We start from the raw sequence: 19,341 nt of genomic DNA, 5'->3' as shown, positions 1-19,341 counted from the left end.
TGAAGAAAACAAAGGAGGATGAGGGGCAGGGGCGACAGGTCAGGGGGCGCTGGGGAAGCAAGGCCTGGTGGGGTCTGGAAGCCAGATGGGCAGATGAAATGGGACACATTGATGTGCCGCGGAGTCTGGCGGCGGGGCACCGGGACGCAGTGACGGGCAATGCAGTGACAGGCGTGGGTCGTGAGGCTGGTGCCCAGAGCCGCTGGCCAAGAACTGTTGGATCCATCCTCCACACTGAGGGATAACAGGGTCGGTTGCAGGAGATCAGACAGGACTTTGGAAGAGGATTCTTCGGAGGACGAGCCTGCCACTCCCCCCACCCAGTGAGAGGGACGTGCGTGGTCCCCTCAGACACATGCTCCTTGATGGAGCCCGAGCGACGTGCCTTCAAGGGCCGGAGCCGTAGGCCTGCCGCAGCAGGACTGATGGGGCGGGTGAGCACCTCTGCAGTCTGGGGAGAAGCCAGGGCCCTTTTAAATCCTGGCTGGAGGGAATGAGGGGAGTCTCGAGAGAGACCCAGAGACCGACTGCTAAAACACTGGCGGTGGTGGGCGGGTGGGTCCTCAGCCTGGAGGAGAAATGGTCTGTCTGGGTTTTGAAAAGTGTGGTCAGGTGGGGTCCTGGAAGAGCACACAGCAGTGCCGCCAGGTCTGAGCAGTGGGTTATCTCGGGACAGTGAGCCCCATGTGAGGAAGGGCTTGCCCCCCCTGCCCCTGGCTTCGATAGCGTTGGGGTCAGTGACCCAGGAAGGACGAAGAGTGTGTGGCGTCGGGAATGGAGAGGGGCCACGCCGTCCTCTCCCTGAGAGAACAGTCAGCCACGTGGGCCAGCTGAGCAGAGAGGATATTCTCAGTGTGAAGCACGTCAGCGGGGTCGGGACACTTAATTGTGTTTTTTCTTTAATTTAATTTAATTTAATTTTTTTATGGTACACAGGCCTCTCACTGCTGTGGCCTCTCCCGTTGCGGAGCACAGGCTCCGGACGCACAGGCTCAGCGGCCATGGCTCACGGGCCCAGCCGCTCTGCGGCACGTGGGATCTTCCCGGACCGGGGCACGAACCTGTGTCCCCTGCATTGGCAGGTGGACTCTCAACCACTGCGCCACCAGGGAAGCCCTTAATTGTGTTTTATACTTGAGGTGGTTGTAGAATTTTCTGTTACCCAGGTTTATCAGAACAGTCACAGGACTGATGCACATTTTCATCCTGGGCTATGTCTACATTCAGAGTGTCGACTTAAAAACATGCACAATATGAGAGTTGCGAGTTAAGTTTTATTTGGGGCAAAATGAGGACTGCAACCCGGGAGACAGCATCCCGGATCGCTCTGAGAAACTGCTCCACAGAGGCAGGGAGGAAGGTCAGTATAGATGTGATTTGGGTGAAGGGGGAGTGCATGCAATCGAGCACACAGTTTTTGTAGAAGGTTCTGCTCGTCTTGTGAGTGTCACTGCCAGTCACGAGGAGCAGATGTCGCCATGAAGGGTTTTAGTGCTTGTCTAGATATGAGGAGATACAAGGATTGGGCTCATAAAATTGTCTCCTGAAAAGATCCATCTAGGGCTTCCCAGGTGGCGCAGTGGTTGAGAGTCCACCTGCCGATGCAGGGGACACGGGTTCGTGCCCCGGTCCGGGAAGATCCCACATGCCGCGGAGCGGCTGGGCCCGTGAGCCGTGGCCGCTGGGCCTGCGCGTCTGGAGCCTGTGCTCCGCAACGGGAGAGGCCACAACAGTGAGAGGCCCGCGTACGGCAAAAAAAAAAAAAAAAAAAAAAAAATCCATCTATCGGAAGACCTGCTCTGCCAGTTTTACCCAGAGCCCAGAGTGCCTCAGTTCAGCTCTCCACCTGAACTCCTTTCAGGGGGTGTTGAAAGTCAGCAGCTGCAGCAGCACAGGATTTAATCCTTGTAGAGGTAGCTGGCAGGTGACAATGGCGAGTGCCAATTTGTAGTTGACAAGAGGAACCGTAGGAGGTAAATAATGTGGGCTTATGGTTACATGTGGTTCTGCATCTGTTCATTGCACTAGTTTCGTAAAGATCTGAGGAAGGCACGTTCAGATATGTAGGTGCAAAGGCTCCATTTTGAAGTTAGTGTAGACACGACCTGCTCATTGGTTGGATGTGATGTTTAATGTGAAAGAAAGAAGAATCAAAGATAGTGTGACTGGAGCCGTTGGGAAAGGTGGTGCCTTTTATTGAGAAGGGGAGAATGGGGAGCAAGGTAGCTGCGGAGTTTTGTTTTAGCGGAGCGTCATGCTGGAAACTGAGAACTCTGCTTTGGCCCTGGAAAGCCTTAGACAACTGTTTCATCCAAGTGGAGATGCTGAGTGTACAGTTGGGTGTATGAGAGGGGGTTCAGGGGGGACAGCAGGGCTGAGGGTGCAAGTTTGAAGTCATGGATGATGCTTAAAATTATGGGAGAGGATGAGATCACTTGGGTGTGGACGTGTGGATCGAGAAGCAAAGAAGGCTACAGACGGAGCCTTGTCTGAACCTTTGGCTGTCAGGAGAATTCCAGCATTCAGAAGCCAAGTAGGAAAGAAGGAGCCAGCAAAAGAGAGCGAGGCCGGGACTTGCGGGGAGTAGGAACAGCACTGCGAGTGTGCTGCGTCTGGGGGCAGAGCAAAGCGAGTTTCCAGAAAGTGATCGACCAGATCAGCTCTTGCTGAGAGGTCCCAGGAGCTGTTGGTAAACTTGACAAGAGCGTTTCGGCTGTGGGGATAAAACCTTGGAATGTGTAGGTTAAAGGGAGGAGGTATGGACGTGAGGATGGCAAGTGTAGTCAGCTCGTTCGGGGGTTTCCCTGTGAAGTGGAGCAAGGCAAGAGGAGGTGAGTGCAGGGAGATGTGGGAATTGGCTTTTTTTTTTTTTTAAAGAAGATGTTGGGGGCAGGAGTTAATTAATTAATTAATTAATTATTTCTGTGTTGGGTCTTTGTTTCTGTGCGAGGGCTTTCTTTCTCTAGTTGTGGCAAGCGGGGGGCACTCTTCATCACGGTGCGCCGGCCTCTCACTATCGCGACCTCTCTTGTTGCGGAGCACAGGCTCCAGACGCGCAGGCTCAGTAGTTGTGGCTCACGGGCCTAGTTGCTGCGCGGCATGTGGGATCTTCCCAGACCAGGGCTCGAACCCGTGTCCCCTGCATTAGCAGGCAGATTCTCAACCACTGTGCCACCAGGGAAGCCCCTGGCTTTTTTTTAAAATGAAACTTTCTTTTGAGGTAATTGTAGGTTCAAATGCAGTTGTAAGAAATAATGCAGAGAGAGCCCTTGTATGCTTTGCACTTTTCCTGTAACGGTAACAACCTGCAAAGCTAGTAACTAGCTGCCGGAACCAGGGCAGTGACACTGCTACAGTCAAGGCACAGGACGTTGCATCACAAGGGATGTTGTGCTGCTCTTTTATAGACACGCCCACTTCTCTCCTGCCTTCACCCCTGGTAGCCACTAATCTTTTTGCCGCATTGATATTTTTGCCATTTCAAGAATGTTATACAGATGAAACCGTACCCTATGTGACTTTTGGGGATTGGCTATTTTTCACTCAGCGTAATACTCTGGAGATGCATCAAGATTATTCTTTGTGTCAGCAGTTTCTTTCTTTTAATTGTTGAGTGGTGCTCCAGGTGTGGGTGGACTACAATGTTTAATACTCACCTGTTAAAGGACATCTGTGTTGTCTCTGTTGAGGGTTATCAGGAATAAAGTTGCTCTGCACATTTGTGGGCAGGTTTTTGTGCAAATGTCAGTTTTCATTTCTCTGGGTTAAATGCTCAAGAGTGCAGTTTCTGGGTTGTATGCGTGTTTAGTTCTTTAAGAAATTAACGCTTTTCCAGAGGCCTGTGTTCTTTTGCATCCCCACCAGCGGTGTATGAATAATCTAGTTTTTCTGCATCCTCACTGGTATTTGGTGCTTTTAACGTCAGCCATTCTGACAGTGTGTGGAGATGGATCTCAGTGCACTTCCTAATGGCTGATGACGTTAAGTATCTTTTCATATGTATTTGCCATTTGTGTTTCTTCTTCAGTGAAATATCTCTTCCTATCTTTTGCTCATGGTCTGGATTGTTCTTTCATTGTAGAGTTTTTATATATTCTAGGTATATTCTAGTTCTTTGTCAGATGTGTGGTTTGCAAATGTTTTCTCGTCAGTAGCTTGTCTTTTCATACTCCTCACCTGGTCTGTGAAAGAACCAGCGTTTTTAATGTTAATAAAGCCCAGTTTATCAGTTTTTCCTTTTGTGGATTGGGCTTTTGGCATCAAATCTAAGAACCCTTTGCCTAGTCCTAAATCTTAAATATTTTCTCCTATATTTTTTTCTAAAAGTTTTATTATTTTATATGTAAGTCTGTGATCCATCTTGAGTTAATTTTTGTATAAAGTGTGAGGTTTAGGTTGAGGTGCATGTGCTCTCTCTCCCCCTCCCTCCCTCCCCTTCCCCTCCCCCGTTCCTCCCTTCCTTCCTCCCTCCCTCCCTCTCCTTTCTTTCTTTCTTTCCTTCTTTCTTTCTTTCTTTCTTTCTTTCTTTCTTTTCTTTTCTTTTCTTTTCTTTTCTTTTCTTTCTTTCTTTTTACTATCCTTGCCTGGTTTTGTTTTCAGGGTAACACAAGCTTTATAAAATGAATTGAGAAGTAATTACTCCTCTTCTATTTTTCTAGAAGAGATTGTGCATAAGTGGTGTTAATTATTTTTTTAATGTTTGGTAGAATTCTATAATCTGGGCCCTGAGATTTCTTTTATTTTTTCATATAACACTTTTATTTTTATTCACCTACCATGACATTCACAAAGTGGCGAATAGCTCAGTGCTTTTTGTATGTGCACAGGACTGTGCAACCATTACTATCACTCATTTTTGAAGATTTTCATCAACCAAAAAAGAAACCCTGTACCCATTAGAAGTCACTTCCCATTCCTCCATCCCCAGCCTCTGGCAACCACTAATATATTTCTGTCCCTTTATATTCGTCTATTCCAGACATTTCATACAAATGGACTCATACAATATATGGGATTTTGTGTTTTTAAGGTCCATCCATGTTGTAGCAAGTATCAGTATTTCATTGCTTTTATTATCAAATATGATTCCACTGTGTGGATATACACTCTTTTGTTTGTATTTCATTGGTTGATGGACATTTGGGTTGTTGCCATTCTTTTACATTATGAATAATCCTGCTATAGACATTTGTGTACAAATTTTTGTGTGGAATATGTTTTCATTTCTCTTAGGTGTACACCTAGGAGTGGAATTTCTGGGTCGTATGGTAACTCCATATTTAACCTTTTGAAGAACTGCCAAACTGGTTTCCAAAGTGGTTGCAACATTTTACATCCCCACTAAGAATGCACAAGTGTTCCAAATTGTCCACATCCTCACCAACACTTGTCTATCTTTTTAATTTTAATATCCTAGTAAAATTACAATTTAATTTTAATTTTAACCAACCAACCATGGAGTGAAGTGGTATTTAATTTTATCTTTGATTTGCATTTCCTTAATGACTTATGATGTAGAGCATCTTTTATATGCTTATTATACCATTTATATATCTTCTTTGGAGAAATATGTATTCATATCCTTTGCCCATTTAAAAATTGGGTTATTTGTCATTTTATTGTTGACCTATAAGATTTCTTTATATATTATGGACACTAGACCCTTACCAGATATTTCAGATGATTTGCAAATATTTTCTCACATTCTGTGTGTTATCATTTCACTTTCCTGATGGTATAATTTGAAGTAAAAAAGATTTTTATTTTGATGAAGTCCATTTTTTTCTGTTTTTGTTTTCACTTTGTGCTTTTGGTGTAGTATCTAAGAGTCCATTACCTAATCAAAGTCATGAAAATTTACTACTATGTTTTCTCATTTTGGCTGGTAATATTTAGGTCTATGATCCATTTTCATTTAATTTTTGTATATGGTGTGAGGTAGGGATCCAGTTTCATTCTTTGGCCTGTGGATATCCACTTGTCCCAGCACCATTTGTTGAAAAGACTATCCTTTCCCCATTGAATTGGCTTGGTACCCTTGTTAAAAAAATCAACTCATCATAAATGTAAGGGTGTATTTGTAGATTATCTATTCTATTTCACTGATCAATGTGTCTATCCTTTTGTAGGGGAAGTTTTAAAATCACAATATCACTTTCCTTAATAGTTATTGGACTATTTATCTATTTTGTATTGGGTGAGTTGTAGTAGTTTGTGTTTTTGGAGAAATTGATCCATTTCATCCATGTTGTCAAATGTATAGAGAGTTGTTTGCAGTATTCCTTCATTATCCTTTTGATGTTTGTTGGTTCTGTAGTGAAATCCCCTGTTTCATTATTGATATTGATAAGTTGTGTCTTCTCTCTTTTTTTCTTAGTCAGTATTGCCAGAGGTATGTCAATTTGGCTTTTTTCAAAGAACAAACTTTTTCAAAAATTGATTTTCTCTATTGTTTGCATTTTCAACTTTGTTGATTTCTGCTTTTATCTTTACTGTTTACTTTCTTCTTGATTTGGGTTTGTTTTGCTCTTCCTTTGCTTGTGGTGGAAGTTTAGATTATTGATTTGAGACTTTCCCTCTTTTGTAATGTATGTATTTAGTGCTATAAATTTCCTTCTTAGAACTGCTTTAGCTGTGTCTTTCAAATTTGATATCTTGTATTTTCATTTCCATTCAGTTCAATGTATTTTTAAATTTCCCTTGAGACTTCCTCTTTGATCCATGGATTATTTAGAATTGTTTGTTTACTTTGTGTTTGGAGAGTTTTCTGTTATATTTCTGTTATTTGTCTCTGGTTTGATTCTATTATGGTTAGAGAATACACTAAATTTGAAAAAAATTCAGTTCTTTTAAATTTATTGAGACTTGTTTTATGGCTCAGGATATGGTCTATTTTCATATATGTCTTGTGGACACTTGAAAAGAATGTGTATATAATGTGTTGTTGTGTAGTATGTGTATAAATGTCAATTTTACATCCTGTTGGTTGATGGTGAGCTCTTTTATATCCTTGCTGATTTTCTGTCTAGTTGTCTTATCAATTTTTGAGAGAGAGGTGTTTAAGTTTCCAGCTGTAATTGTGCATTTGTCTGTTTCTCCTTTCAGTTCTGTCAGTTTTTGTTTCACATATGTTATAGCTCATTTGTTAGGCATGTACACATTTAGAATTGCTATGTTTTCTTGATGAATTTACCCTTTTATCATTATAATGTATCCCCCACTTTTCAAAAGTTCTCTTAATGCCACTTCACTTTTATGAAAGACCTACATTAATACCCGTTTCCACTAACCAGAAGAAGTCCATGGAAGATTTATGCTTTTATGAAAAAAGGTGAAAAGAGAAAATAGTGTTCAACATTTGCTTTACAGTGAGCCATTATAAAAGCAGTGTGCACCCCAAGCAGCAAGAGTGGCGCTGCCAAGCTCCTTCCCTGGGAACTACATTCAGTATCTCAGCATCATATCGCCATAGCTCTATTGTATCTGTGAGCATCTGTGTTTTATCTTACTTTCTGTATGTGTTGGCTGATGTGTCCTATGGTGATTTTTTCTTTGCTTTATGCCTTTGTGGCCTAGGAAAGATTTCATAGGAATGCACTGCTTTCAAATAGTGGGGGAAACCTGCATATGTTAGTGAAATTTTTTTTGTTCTTATGTCTACTTTGTCTGATATTTATTTTCTGATATTAATATAGCCACTACAGTTTTCATTTGATTAATGTTTATATGATACTTCTTTTTCCATATTTCACTTTCAGCCTACCTAAATTGTTATATTTGAAGTGAATTTCTTATAGATAAAACATAGGTGGATCATATTTTTAAAGTCACTAGCCAATCTTTGTCTTTTAATTGGTGTATTCAGACCATTTACATGTAATGTAATTATTGATATGTTAGAGCTCACATCTGCCATTTTATTTATTTATTTTTTGTTTACTATTTGTTCTGGTTTTTTGTTTCTTTGTTTTCTTTTTCCTACCTTCTTGTATATTACTTGAACTTTTGAAAAAATTCCATTTTGATTTATCTAGTTGTTTTTGAGTATATCTCTGTTTGGTCTTTTAGTGGTTGCTCTATATCTTATTCCAGTCTACTGGTGTCATAATTGTACCAGCTCAAGTGAAGTATATACACCTTACCTTCTTTATATCTCTTTACCCTCCCCCATTTATAATACAATTATCTTAAACATTTCCTCTACATATGTTTATAACCACATCATAGCGTGTTATAATTTTTGCTTCCACTGTCAAACATAATTTAGGAAACTCAAAAGGACAAATAAAATCTATTTACCCCTATTTTTACTCTTTTCATTGTTCTTTCTTCCTTACTAATGGTTAACAATTCCTTTTTTAATCATTTCCTTTCTGCTTAGAGACTTCCATTAGTCATTCTCTTAGGGTAGATCTGCTGGTGACAAATTCTCCCAGTTTCCCTGGTTTTTATTATGAGAATGTCTTGATGTTCCCTTCATCCCTGAAGGATATTTTTGATGGGTGTAGGTGTCTGTTGACAGGTTTTTTTTTCTCTCAGCACCTGAAAAGTATTGTGCCACTTCATTCTGGCCTCCATACTTTATGATGAGAAATCTTTTGAATTGTTTCCCTTTGTAAGTAAGGTGCCCTTTTTCTCTTGCCACTTTCAAGATTTTAAATTTATCTTTAGTTTCCCGTGGTTTGACAATGAAATGTCTTGTGGATTTCTTTGAGTTTATTCTGTATGGTATTCACTCAGCTTCTTGAATCTGTAGGTTTATGTCTCTTGCCAAATTTGGGAGTTTTTCAGCTATCATTTCTTTGAATACTGTTCAGCCTTCTCTTCTTTATCCTGTACTCTGCTACTCTGAAACATAAATGTCAAATATTCTCTCATAGTTCCCTAGGTTCTTGAGGCTCTGCTCTGTTTTTTCTTACTTGTTTGATTTTTGTTTTTTAAGTCTATTTTCTTTCTCTTTTTTAGATTGGAGAATTTCTATTATACTCTCTTACCACTTACTGATTCTTTCCTTTGTTGTCTTTATTCTATTGTTGTGCCCTTCCATTGAGATTTTAATTTTGATTATTGTATTTTTCAGTTCTAAATTTTCATTTTGTTCTTCTTTGTATCTTTTATTTATTTGATGATACTATTTCTTTGTTGAGACTTTCTATTTTTTTCATGTGTTTCAAGTGTGTATACAATTACCCTCTGAAACATTTTTATGGTGGCTGCTTTAAAATCTTTGTCAGATACTTCTATCATCTCTGTCATCTTAGTGTTGGCAATCTATATCAGGCAGGGTTCTCCAGAGAAATAAAACCAATAGGATGTGTGTGTGTGTGTGTGTGTGTGTGTGTGTGTGTGAGAGTGAGACAGAGAGATTTTTAAAAAGAGATTTATTATTAGGAATTGACTCATGTGATTATGGAGGCTGGCAAGTGCAAATCTGCAGTAAGTTTGGGCTGGCAGGCTCAAGACCCAGGAGATGCTATGGTGCAGTTTCAGTCTGAAAGCCAGTAGTTGGAGACCCAATAGTGCCAATGGTACAGATGAAGTCTGAATTCTCTTATAGAGAATTTTATCTTACTTGGAAGAGGGTCAGTTTGTTGTTCTCTTCAGGCGTTCAACTGATTGTACGTGGTCCACCACATTATGGAGGGCAATCTGCTTCACTTTATCAATTAAAATGTTAATTTCATCCAAAAACACACTTGCAGAACCACCCAGAATAACGTTTGGCTAAATATCTGGGCACCCCATGGCCCAGTCAAGTTGACACATAAAATTAACCATCACAGCATCTATCAATTGTCTTTTTTTGTTCAGTTTGTGCTCCTCCTGGTTCTTGGTATGGCAAATGAATGTCAGTTGAAAACTGGACATTTTTGGCATTGTGTCCTGGGACCCTGGATCTTGTTTAAGCCCTCTGTTTTAGCTGGCTTCCTCTGACCATTCTGTCACTGGAAGCAGGGGCTGCTTCCTTGCTACTGCAAGGTGGGAGTAGAAGGCTGGAAAGTTTCCCCACCTGGCCTCTGTTGACACATTGTGGGGGTCTTTTCCATACTGCTGAGTGGGATGGTAGTTCTGGCTCCCCACTTGCCTCTAGGATACTTACCTGGTTGGGAAGGTTTTGTGTGCCTCGTTTCTGCTCTCCACGTGGTCTCTGCCCACTATGTGGGTGGGGGGTGTGTGTGGCCTCGTTACTGGATGGTGGTGAAAGTCTGACTTTCTGGCGGCACCTCAGTGGGGAGGGGGTGGTGTGTCTCATTACTGTCACGTGGGGGTGGAAGTCCAGGCTCCCCGTGTGTCTCCACTGATAACACAGAGGTGGGTGGCATGGGGGCCTCGTCAACCATCTGTCAAGGAGGACGTCCCACCTTCCTGCTTGTCGTTCTCTGACATGTCTGTGGTTTGGGAGTGTGGAGAGGTTGGTTACCTCATTACAGTCTGGGGAGGATTGTCGCCTAGGCTCCCTCCTGGGTCTTTGCTGGCAGGGATGGAAGTTTCACCACAGTTTTTTCTGCCCTGTTTGGCTGGAGTAGTGCAGCTATTGTCTGCCTTGCCCCCCTTCCTGGCCTTTTGGTTAGAGAGAGAGAGTGCTGGCTTTTGTTGGTGTATTTTTTGTCTGTGTCTCTTGGCATTTCCAGGTTGTAGGCTTTAAAAGCCTGAGGTCTGGGATATATGACGCAAAAACAAAACAAAAACACAGGGAACTTACCATGGGTCCAGAGGTCCCAGCTGATCTGCTTTCTTTTCTATACTTTTCAGAGTCTTCTGTGAAATATGTATTTGCTCTAGATGTAATGTCCAGGGTGTTAATTGTACTCAATGGGAGAAATAGGGAAGAGTATGTCCATCTTCCCAGAAGTGCAAGTCCTTGTTTGTTTTGTCTTCTTTTCTAAGAAGACAATAGGGTGCTTTGGCTACTGATGGGAACGGTCCATCAGAGGGAGACTGCAGGAGCCAAGTCCTCGAGTAGGTGGGAGGAGCTGGGGCCACGGCAGCACATCTCTCCTTTTCCCCAGAAGGAGGCAGGTTTTGAGGGTGCCCTTTGGAGAGATTGGCGGCTTTGGTGGTCATCTTAGCCCACAGGTCAGAGTTGCATGTGAGGCTGGCAGAGGTGTGGTCCGGGAACACTGGCAGCTCATAGAGCTGGGGGTCTGAGTGTCTATTCTGGTCAAGGCCCGGGGGTCTCAGCGGCCAGCCTGGAATCAGTGTCCGGGAATCAGAAGCCACAAGTGGCAGGCAGTCCAGGGGACTCAGGACTTGCAGGGGTAGAGTCCGCAGATCTGAGTAGGCCAGCAGACGCTGGAGGGCAGGAATTCCGGCAGCAGCACCTGGAGATCAGCCCCAGCCTCAGGGCAGTGCCAGGCCGTCTTCCTGCCTCTGTCCTGCTCAGGGCCCTGGCCCTTGGCTTGTGAGCCACCTCTGAAGAGAGGAACAGAGGGGCCAGGTGGTCACCTGCCCACAACACCCACCCCTCTTGATTCACTTCTAGCACCAGACTCGTGGGGAGAAAGAGGCTCTCCACCCCTCTCAGCTGGGTCTACGGGGGGCCCCTGAAAACAAAACAACAGTGGAAATGAATTGGACTCAGAGGGCCTCACACTTCTATGGGCTGTGCTCTAAAAATCAAAAGGTCTGGGAAGACCTTTTGCATTTGGTTATTTAGACCAGGCCCTGGTACCGGTTCTGTCTTAGGCCCAGCTGTTCCCTGAGGACCTGTGGGCTTGCCGTTGACGGGGGAATGCGGCACAGGGCTTACTGCTCTGAGCTGTGGAAACTGCAGGAGACAAAAAGAAGATCAGACTTGGGCCTTGGGGTCCGTGGGCTTCACAAAGGAGGAGTGTCTTTGGAGCTGCCTGGTGTGTCCAGCAGCCTGGGAAGCAGAGAGGAGGTGTCCAGGAGGGGTACCTGGGGCAGCCCTTGGCCTCCTGGGACTACTCCTGGGCTTTTCAGTGTTGCTGGCAGTGGCCAGGAGCATGAAGCTCCTTGGTCCTTTGGGGGCCTCATCCCCAGAGGGGGGCTCTGTGGGGCAGGGGCAGGCAGGTGTGACGGTGGGTCCTGCCTGGATTACCTGTCTGGACCCGCCTGCACTTGGACTCTGCCGGTGTGTGAGAAGGGCCGGGGAGCTTGCATGGCCAGGGCTCTGTCCTGCCCACCGTCCTGCACATCTCCTCTTGCTTCCAGACCAACGATGCGGCCGGCAACACCTGGAACTGGCTCTACTTCCTGCCCCTCATCATCATCGGCTCCTTCTTCATGCTCAACCTGGTGCTGGGCGTGCTCTCGGGGTAAGAGGCCATGCGGTTGTGTGCTACCTCTGTGTTTGCAGGCCGGGGAGGGGGCTGATGGGGCTGGACACGGCCTGTGTGGTGGGGGAGGCGAGGCGCGGCCTGGCCCCGGGACGGTCACTCCCAGCGTCCTGAGCTCTAGCCAGCCTGTCCTTGGTGCTACCATTCTGACCTCTCCCTTGGTGGTCCCTGGCCCTGGCCTCCTTACCTGTAGCTCTTGGTCTTCACCCCGGCCTCTGAGTCAGGGGAGGGGCTGCTGCTGCCTCTTATCTGGGTTTGTGGTGCGGTTTCTGAGCAGCCCTGGGGACAAGAGAGCCCTTCTGTGTGACACTGGAGAAGGAATGAGCGGCCTTGGGTCTCCACCCCAGCCCTGACCCCTGGCTTGCCTCGCCTCTCTGGTCACCTGTCCCTGCTGACCTCCAGGAGAAGAGAAGGGAGGATGCAGGGCTGGGGTCCCTCCTTGAGAAAAGGTGCTTCTTACCTTCGTTGGTAGCAAGGTGTAGCACACCTGTGGCCCATAGTGCCCTCCTGTCCTGCATGGGGCCGAGGACCAAGGAAGTGCTGTTGGCTTCAGGGAACAACCAGGGCTGGTATTTGGGGCTCCTGCCCTTGTCCGGGGCCGAGGAAGCTGTGCATTGGGCTGGCCTGCCTCCCTGCCCCCACCTGAGCATCAGATTCCTTGTAAGGCTGGAGGGGAAGGTTTCCATTCCACCCGCCTTGAAGATTCCTGCTCAGGCCCACTGCTCCTGAGGTCGTGACCGAGGGGGCAGCTATCATATTGGTCTGGAAAGGAACAGCCGCAGAGAGGACAGTGGCTGGGCCCAAGGGCTCTGTGCTCTGGCTCTGGCATGTGTTCCTGCCTTGGCCCCCTCCTGTAAGAATCTGTTAGTAGTGTGTCTTTCTAAGCACCTCCGCCAGGAGCAGGCAGGCCCACAGCACAGGGGACCAATGAGAACTCCCAGTCAGGGGGGGAGCTGTGGTCCGAGCTGGGATGGGGAAGCCAAGGGAGGCCCGGGGCTCAGAGAAGCCTCCTGGGGAAGGGGCAGCTCATCTGAGGCCCAGAGGGGACCAGGAATGAGCTTGGCAAAGGAGAGGGGAGCGTCTCCCAGGCAGAGAATTGTTGGGGCGGAGGCACAGAGGGTGTGGTGTCTGCGATGCTCAGAGCCGGGGCTGCCAGTCTGTGCCAGGGGCCAGACTCGTGAGGAGGGCGGGCCCCGTGCTGGGCCGTGTGGAGGGGAGGCTGGCGGGACACGAGTGGGTCCTGCTCAAGCTTACTCTGGAGAACGTGAGAGAGAGGCAGGGGTAGCAGCGGAGACTGGGTGAGGGCCCTGAACTTTGTGTATCCCAGCCCTGCCGCCAGCTGTGGGCATCCTTGCCTCTGGGGACCAGCCGATACAGGCTTATTTGCCTAATGAGTCTCAGCTGAGCCCTCCCTGTGCCCCCCACCCCCACCCCAGCTCCAGCAGCGGGGCCCCAGGGTTCTCTGCCAGCCCCAGGGAGGCTGGGGACTGCACGGCCCCTCAGGCCAGTGGTCAGCACACAACGTGTGGCTCTGCCACATCTGGAGGAGGGCTGCCTGACGGGCCAGCCTGGAGCTGGTTCAGCCTTGCTCCCCGCCACGCCCCAGGCTCTCACCCTCCCAGTGCCCAGAGAAGCAGAATCGGTGGCTCCTCTCGCAACCCTTCCTCCCAGTGGGGCCAAAGCCTGGGGAGGGCAGGCCACAGCCAGCCGCCTCCTGAGCAGTGGCTGCCCGGCGGCCAGGCCTTGGTCACTGCAGCGAGTTTCTGCTGGCGGCTCTCGGCCAACTGGGCAGTATGGTCACGCCCCACTGCCACCCCCAGGCCCTCTTGCCCTCCGGTGTGGTTGATGGCGCTGGCCTGGTGGGGAGACCGCGAGGGGCCCTGCGTTCCTTTAGATTCCGGACTTGGTGAGAGGTCCAGGTGGGAGCCGTCTCCTCTCATTGCCAGGGTTGCAGCAGCTCAGGCCCTGGTGGACACCAGTCTCAGGCTTGGGGTCCATCCTGGTCAGAGCCAAGCTCTCCCTCTCACCGTGGCTGCGTGACAGGAGCCAGGCCTGCTGGGCCTGCCCCCCTGCCAAGCCCAGAAGCTGCTTCTCCTGGGGGAGAGACAGCCTCTCACTCGGCAGAGAACAGGCATTGCTGTTTTGCCCTGAGGGTGTGCCTGCCTGCCCTCTTGGGACCTGAGCTAGGGTGTGTGCGCGCGTGTGTGTGTGTGTGTGTGTGTGTGTGTGTGTGTGTGTCTGCGCACGCGCTCTTGTGCCTGTGTGTGTGAATGGCTTCCTTCTGGCCTTTTGAGCCTCTTGGCTTCTAAGCTTGGCTGGGAGACTGGGGCTGTGGTGCTGAGGGCCCAGGAGGGCAGAAGAGCCTCAGTGGTTTGGCTGAGGAGCTGGGTGATTCTAGAATGTCTCCCTGTCATCTCTGGCCGCCCTGAGCCGATCCAGTGCCTGCCCGTCCCTCCTCTTCTAGCAATGGCTCTGGGTCTGAACCAGCAGAAGAAACAAAGTGGAAGCTCTGCTCTGGGGGATTGTTGTCCAGAAGCTCTCTGTAGCGTCTCTGTCCAGATGACAGGGCCCAGCACTCGGAGGGTGCGTGCCCAGGCCTGCTCTAGGCCAGCGGGAGGTGGAATTGTCCCTGCCCCCTGGAGCCCCTCTGTGGGCACTGAGGCGCTGTCCCTACGAGCTGCAGGAGCCTGAGGAGGGAGGGCTCATCTGGGCCTGTTAAGTGCTGGTGGTGGGGGAGAGGCCGGTGACGGGAGGCGCCCGGAGGGCTGGCCTGTGGCCTGCTTCCCCTGTCCTGGCCTCCTTCTGAGTCCCTGTGCCTCTGGCCGCACACGGGGGGCCTGGGGCTGTGCTCACACCCACCTGCTCTGCTTCCTGCTCCGGCCTCACCCATCACAGAGAGTTCGCCAAGGAGCGCGAGCGGGTGGAGAACCGCAGGGCCTTCCTGAAGCTCCGCCGGCAGCAGCAGATCGAGCGGGAGCTCAACGGGTACCTGGAGTGGATCTTCAAGGCCGGTGAGGACAGGGCTGTGCGGTGCTCCTGGCCTGGCCTTTGCCGGCTCCTTCTCCCCAGACCATTCCAGGGCCGAGCTCACCTGGGGCGGGGGCTGCTCTCGGGAGGGGGAACAAGCCAGGCCCTCTTCACAGGGCGCTGTGTGTGGGACCCGTCAAGGGGTGTGTCTCGGTGGGACAAGCTCGGCCACGGGCCCTGCCGGCTTCTGGAAGCGTGAGGGCCGAGAAGGCAGGGTCTCACCCACTTCCTGCTGTGTTCCTGGGGGACGAGCCCTGCTCAGGGGTGGGGACAGGAGGGTTCTGGCCTGAGGCTGTGTCTCACTCACAGAGGAAGTGATGCTGGCCGAGGAGGACAAGAACGCAGAGGAGAAGTCCCCTCTGGATGGTAGGTGGCCGCTGTCAGTGCTCCTTGCCTGGCCACAGGGCTTTGGTGGCTGGGTGGGCAGTGACACGTGTGCACACTTGCATGTGAGGCATGATGCCCTCTGCTCAGCCAGGTGCCTGCACGTTGGTCACTTAAGGTGGTCCTGGGCGGGGCCTTTCTGGAGGCAGGCCCTGGGAGGGTCAGCTGCACGCTCCTGGGGAGCTGTGTGCCATGGACCAGAGTGGGCACAGCCGGCAGTGGGCTCAGCCTGGGGGTCACAGGAGCCTGTGCTGAGAGCTGGGTTTTCCAACATGGCAGCTGACAGCTGACACGTGACTGTGTGAGCTTGCAGGTGCGTATGTTACAATGAAACAAAAGTGAAAATCCAGATCCTCAGTCTCGGCATGTTTCAAGTCATCAAAGAAAGTTCTGTTGGACAGCGCTGCTTCTAGAAGCTTGAAAACTGCTGGTTTAATCCAAACTGTATCTGTCCCCAGGGCTCAGGGAGGTGCCCCCAGATTGCTGTAGAAAGACCCCTAGCACAGCCTGGGGCCACGGGGGCAGGGCCGGGGGCCAGCACAGCCCCGGTGGCAGGGGGGCTGCTCTCTCTTCACACCTGCTGCTCAGGACAGGGCCAGACAGCATGGTCATGCATGTTGCGGTCTCACCTGGGCCCACACCTGGGGCCTTGAGCAGTCTGTGCTGGCCCCTCTGCGGCCTTGACCTGATCTCTCTGGTCTCACCTGGCCTTGGAGTGTGGGCCGTTGGGGCAGCCGGCTGCAGCCCTGGCCCTGTCCCACATGGAGGTTTCCTGGTCTCCATGGTAGCCAGGCCTTCCCCATGGGCATCATCGTGGAGAGAAGCACAGGCAGGACCCAACCTCAGAATCCCTTGTCCCTTTTGCTCTGAAGACCAAGAGGGGCCCATGGGGGCCAGGCATCGTCCTGCCTTCCCTCAGCCTCAGCTTCAGGAGAGATCTGGAAAGGCTGCCAGTTCCTGGCACAGTCCACAAGGGCACTGCCCAGCCCTGAGACAGGTCATCTGGAGGCCCGGACTCATGCCGCCCCCTCCCACCCTTTGTTTAAAGCAGTGTTGAAGAGAGCAGCCGCCAAGAAGAGCCGAAATGACCTGATCCACGCGGAGGAGGGGGAGGACCGTTTTGCAGACCTCTGTGCTGTGGGTGAGTCTCTCTGGGCCTGTGACTGCATGTGGAACATGCACCCCGCTCCCTCCCTGTCACCTCGGCTTCCCTCCTTCCCTACCGCCCACACTCCCCAAGTAAGCCAGTCCCGTGTGTGTCCACCCGACAGTGGGAAGTACAGCAGCATCCTGGTACTGGGGTTTCTGCCTGGGCCCAGCCCTTGGGGTGGGCTGCATGCACAGCTCCTGGAAGTTCCTTTTTGCTCAGGCCTCTCACTCATTCATTTCAGTACACTGCTGGCTGCTGGCTGTTCTTGGCTCTGCCATCCTGTGTGGACGTGGAGCCCTTGGGCATATCCCAAGGCCGGAGGCTGCATGTGTCACTGACTCTGTAGGGACGGAAAGTTTCTTGCCATCTCTCTTCTAAGCCCCGTGTATCTCCCATGTTCCTTGGGTCTGCTGCCTCTGAGGCCTTGCCTTCATCCCCTGCTTCTCAAACAGTAAAAGGGGAACGTGGCCCTTTTATCTTTTATCGTTTTAGTACCTCCTCTCAGCTTGGTACCAGAAGTCTGGCACCAGAAGTGCCCAGGCCTTTTTGCGCTAAATGCCCTGTCATTGTGCATTCTGCGGCAAAGGGGGGCTCAGCCCTAGGTCTCCACCTTCGGCAGTGTGGGAGGGGGGCCAGTGCTTGGCAATGACAGCTTTTCATGACAAGGTACCAAGTCACATTCAAGCCAGACCTCCTTGCTCTCCAGTGATCCTGAGTGGACTCGAGTTGGAAGAGCTGCTTCCCATTATATTGTTATGTTTATATACAGACCTCTCTAATAAGTCATTTGTGTATTTGTTTATCTGTTTGTTTACACTCTCCCCTTTGTCCCCAGTAAACCCATGTTAATAGCTTGGGGTTTGGGCTTCCCTGGTGGCGCAGTGGTTGAGAGTCCGCCTGCCGATGCAGGGGACATGGGTTCGTGCCCCGGTCCGGGAAGATCCCACATGTCGCGGAGCGGCTGGGCCTGTGAGCCATGGCCGCTAAGCCTGCGCATCCAGAGCCTGTGCTCCGCAACGGGAGAGGCCACAGCAGTGAGAGGCCCGCGTACCGCAAAAAAAAAAAAAAAAAAAAAAAAAATAGCTTGGGGTTTACCCTTCCTTGTTTCTCGATAACACTCACACACTCACACGCACACACACGCACACGCACACACACGCACATATACATGTTGTAGAGTTTTGGGGTCTTTTTATGTTACAGAAATAGTTTCATACAAATTTTTTTCATCAGTGCCTCTTGGAAACCCCTCCCCATCAGTTGGTCTGATTTGAGTTCGCTCTTGTAAGTAGCTGTGTGGTGTTCCGTGGTGTGGATTCACTGTCAGGTAATCAGCTGCCCCCCAAATCCTATAAGCATCTGTCCTTCCTCACCAGTGCTTTATGTCCCTCGTGGGATGGGTTCCCAGGAGCAGGGCTGCTGAGGTGAGGGGTGTGTTGGCACCTTCAGGGCTGCCGCCACACTGCTCTCCAGAAGGGCTGTGAATTCACGTCCATCAACAGGGCAGGAAGACATCTGCCCTTGTCCTGCTTGGATGTTGCAGCTACTTTTGACTGTTCCCAGTTTGAGGGCAATTGAATGATTATAAAGTGATATTTCATGGGGACTTTAATTCTCATTTCACTCACTACTAGTGATTTTGAACCTCTTTTTAAATGTTTGTTTCCCATTAAAATTTAGGTGTTGGTGACTCTTTGTATACTCTCTACATTCTTCTATTGGGTTGTTTGTGTTTCTTCATAAGAGACCAATGTATGTTGTGGATCTGAATTTTGTTAAATTTTTTTTCAAGTTTATCATGTGAGTGTTATATTTAAATAGTTCCCTCTGTTCCTGTTTTACCTAGAGTTTTTATTCTGATTTTGTAAAATGAATTGGAGAGTTAAAAAAAATCTTTTTCTATAGCTTGGAATCATTTAAATAACACCTAAATTTTCTGTTCTTTAAAGGTGAGATAAAAATGTGAACCCATCTAGTTAAAAAATGAAAAGAACTTGGACCAGTTTTATAAATTATATTTGTTAGGAAATCTTCCATTTTGTTGCCTTTTCTAACTTGTTTCTATAGAGCTGCATGTAGAGTTCTCTTATATTCTTTTCATCTCTTCTGTATTCAGTCATTTGCTGGTCCATTCACTCAACAGATATTTACTAAGTGCCCAGATGTGCTGGGAAGTGCCTGAGGCATTGGGCTATGGCACTAAGCAAGATGTAGAAGCCTTTCATTTTTTGGAGTTTCCATTCCAGTGCTAGGTGTGAAAAAGAAAAAAAAGTAGAGAAGGAGGGGGCTTGAAGGGCCTGGGGGGTGTTGGAATTTTAAATAGAGTGGCCGCAGATGGCCTCGGGAAAGGTCGCCTTTGAGTAAAAAGCTGAAGGAAGTGAGCAAGTCAGCTCACCTGGAGACAGAGCATCGCCACGACAGGTGAGAGGACCCTGAGGCAGGAGAGTCCAGGAGGCCGGTGTGGCCGGGGCCAGGTGGAGG

At 48.9% G+C, this 19,341-nt stretch overlaps 1 protein-coding gene across 4 annotated transcripts in view; it reads left to right on the top strand.

The window, feature by feature from the left end:
• CACNA1B (calcium voltage-gated channel subunit alpha1 B) overlaps positions 1 to 19,341 on the top strand; it is a gene marked incomplete at both ends in the record, with an annotated part of 195,796 nt that overhangs the window by 53,481 nt on the left and 122,974 nt on the right. For all 4 annotated transcript variants that reach the window (XM_079706058.1, XM_079706056.1, XM_079706057.1 and 1 more), the window contains 4 exons: positions 12,175 to 12,278; positions 15,195 to 15,310; positions 15,636 to 15,692; positions 16,762 to 16,851. In XM_079706058.1, the coding sequence (XP_079562184.1) occupies positions 12,175 to 12,278; positions 15,195 to 15,310; positions 15,636 to 15,692; positions 16,762 to 16,851 (367 nt within the window). The remainder of the gene's footprint in view (positions 1 to 12,174; positions 12,279 to 15,194; positions 15,311 to 15,635; positions 15,693 to 16,761; positions 16,852 to 19,341) is intronic.

This window comes from Hyperoodon ampullatus (assembly GCF_949752795.1).
Source record: "Hyperoodon ampullatus genome assembly, chromosome: 6".
Taxonomy (NCBI): domain Eukaryota; kingdom Metazoa; phylum Chordata; class Mammalia; order Artiodactyla; family Ziphiidae; genus Hyperoodon; species Hyperoodon ampullatus.
The sequence above is the reverse complement of the archived record's forward strand: the minus strand, read 5'-3'. Positions and strand labels throughout refer to the sequence as shown.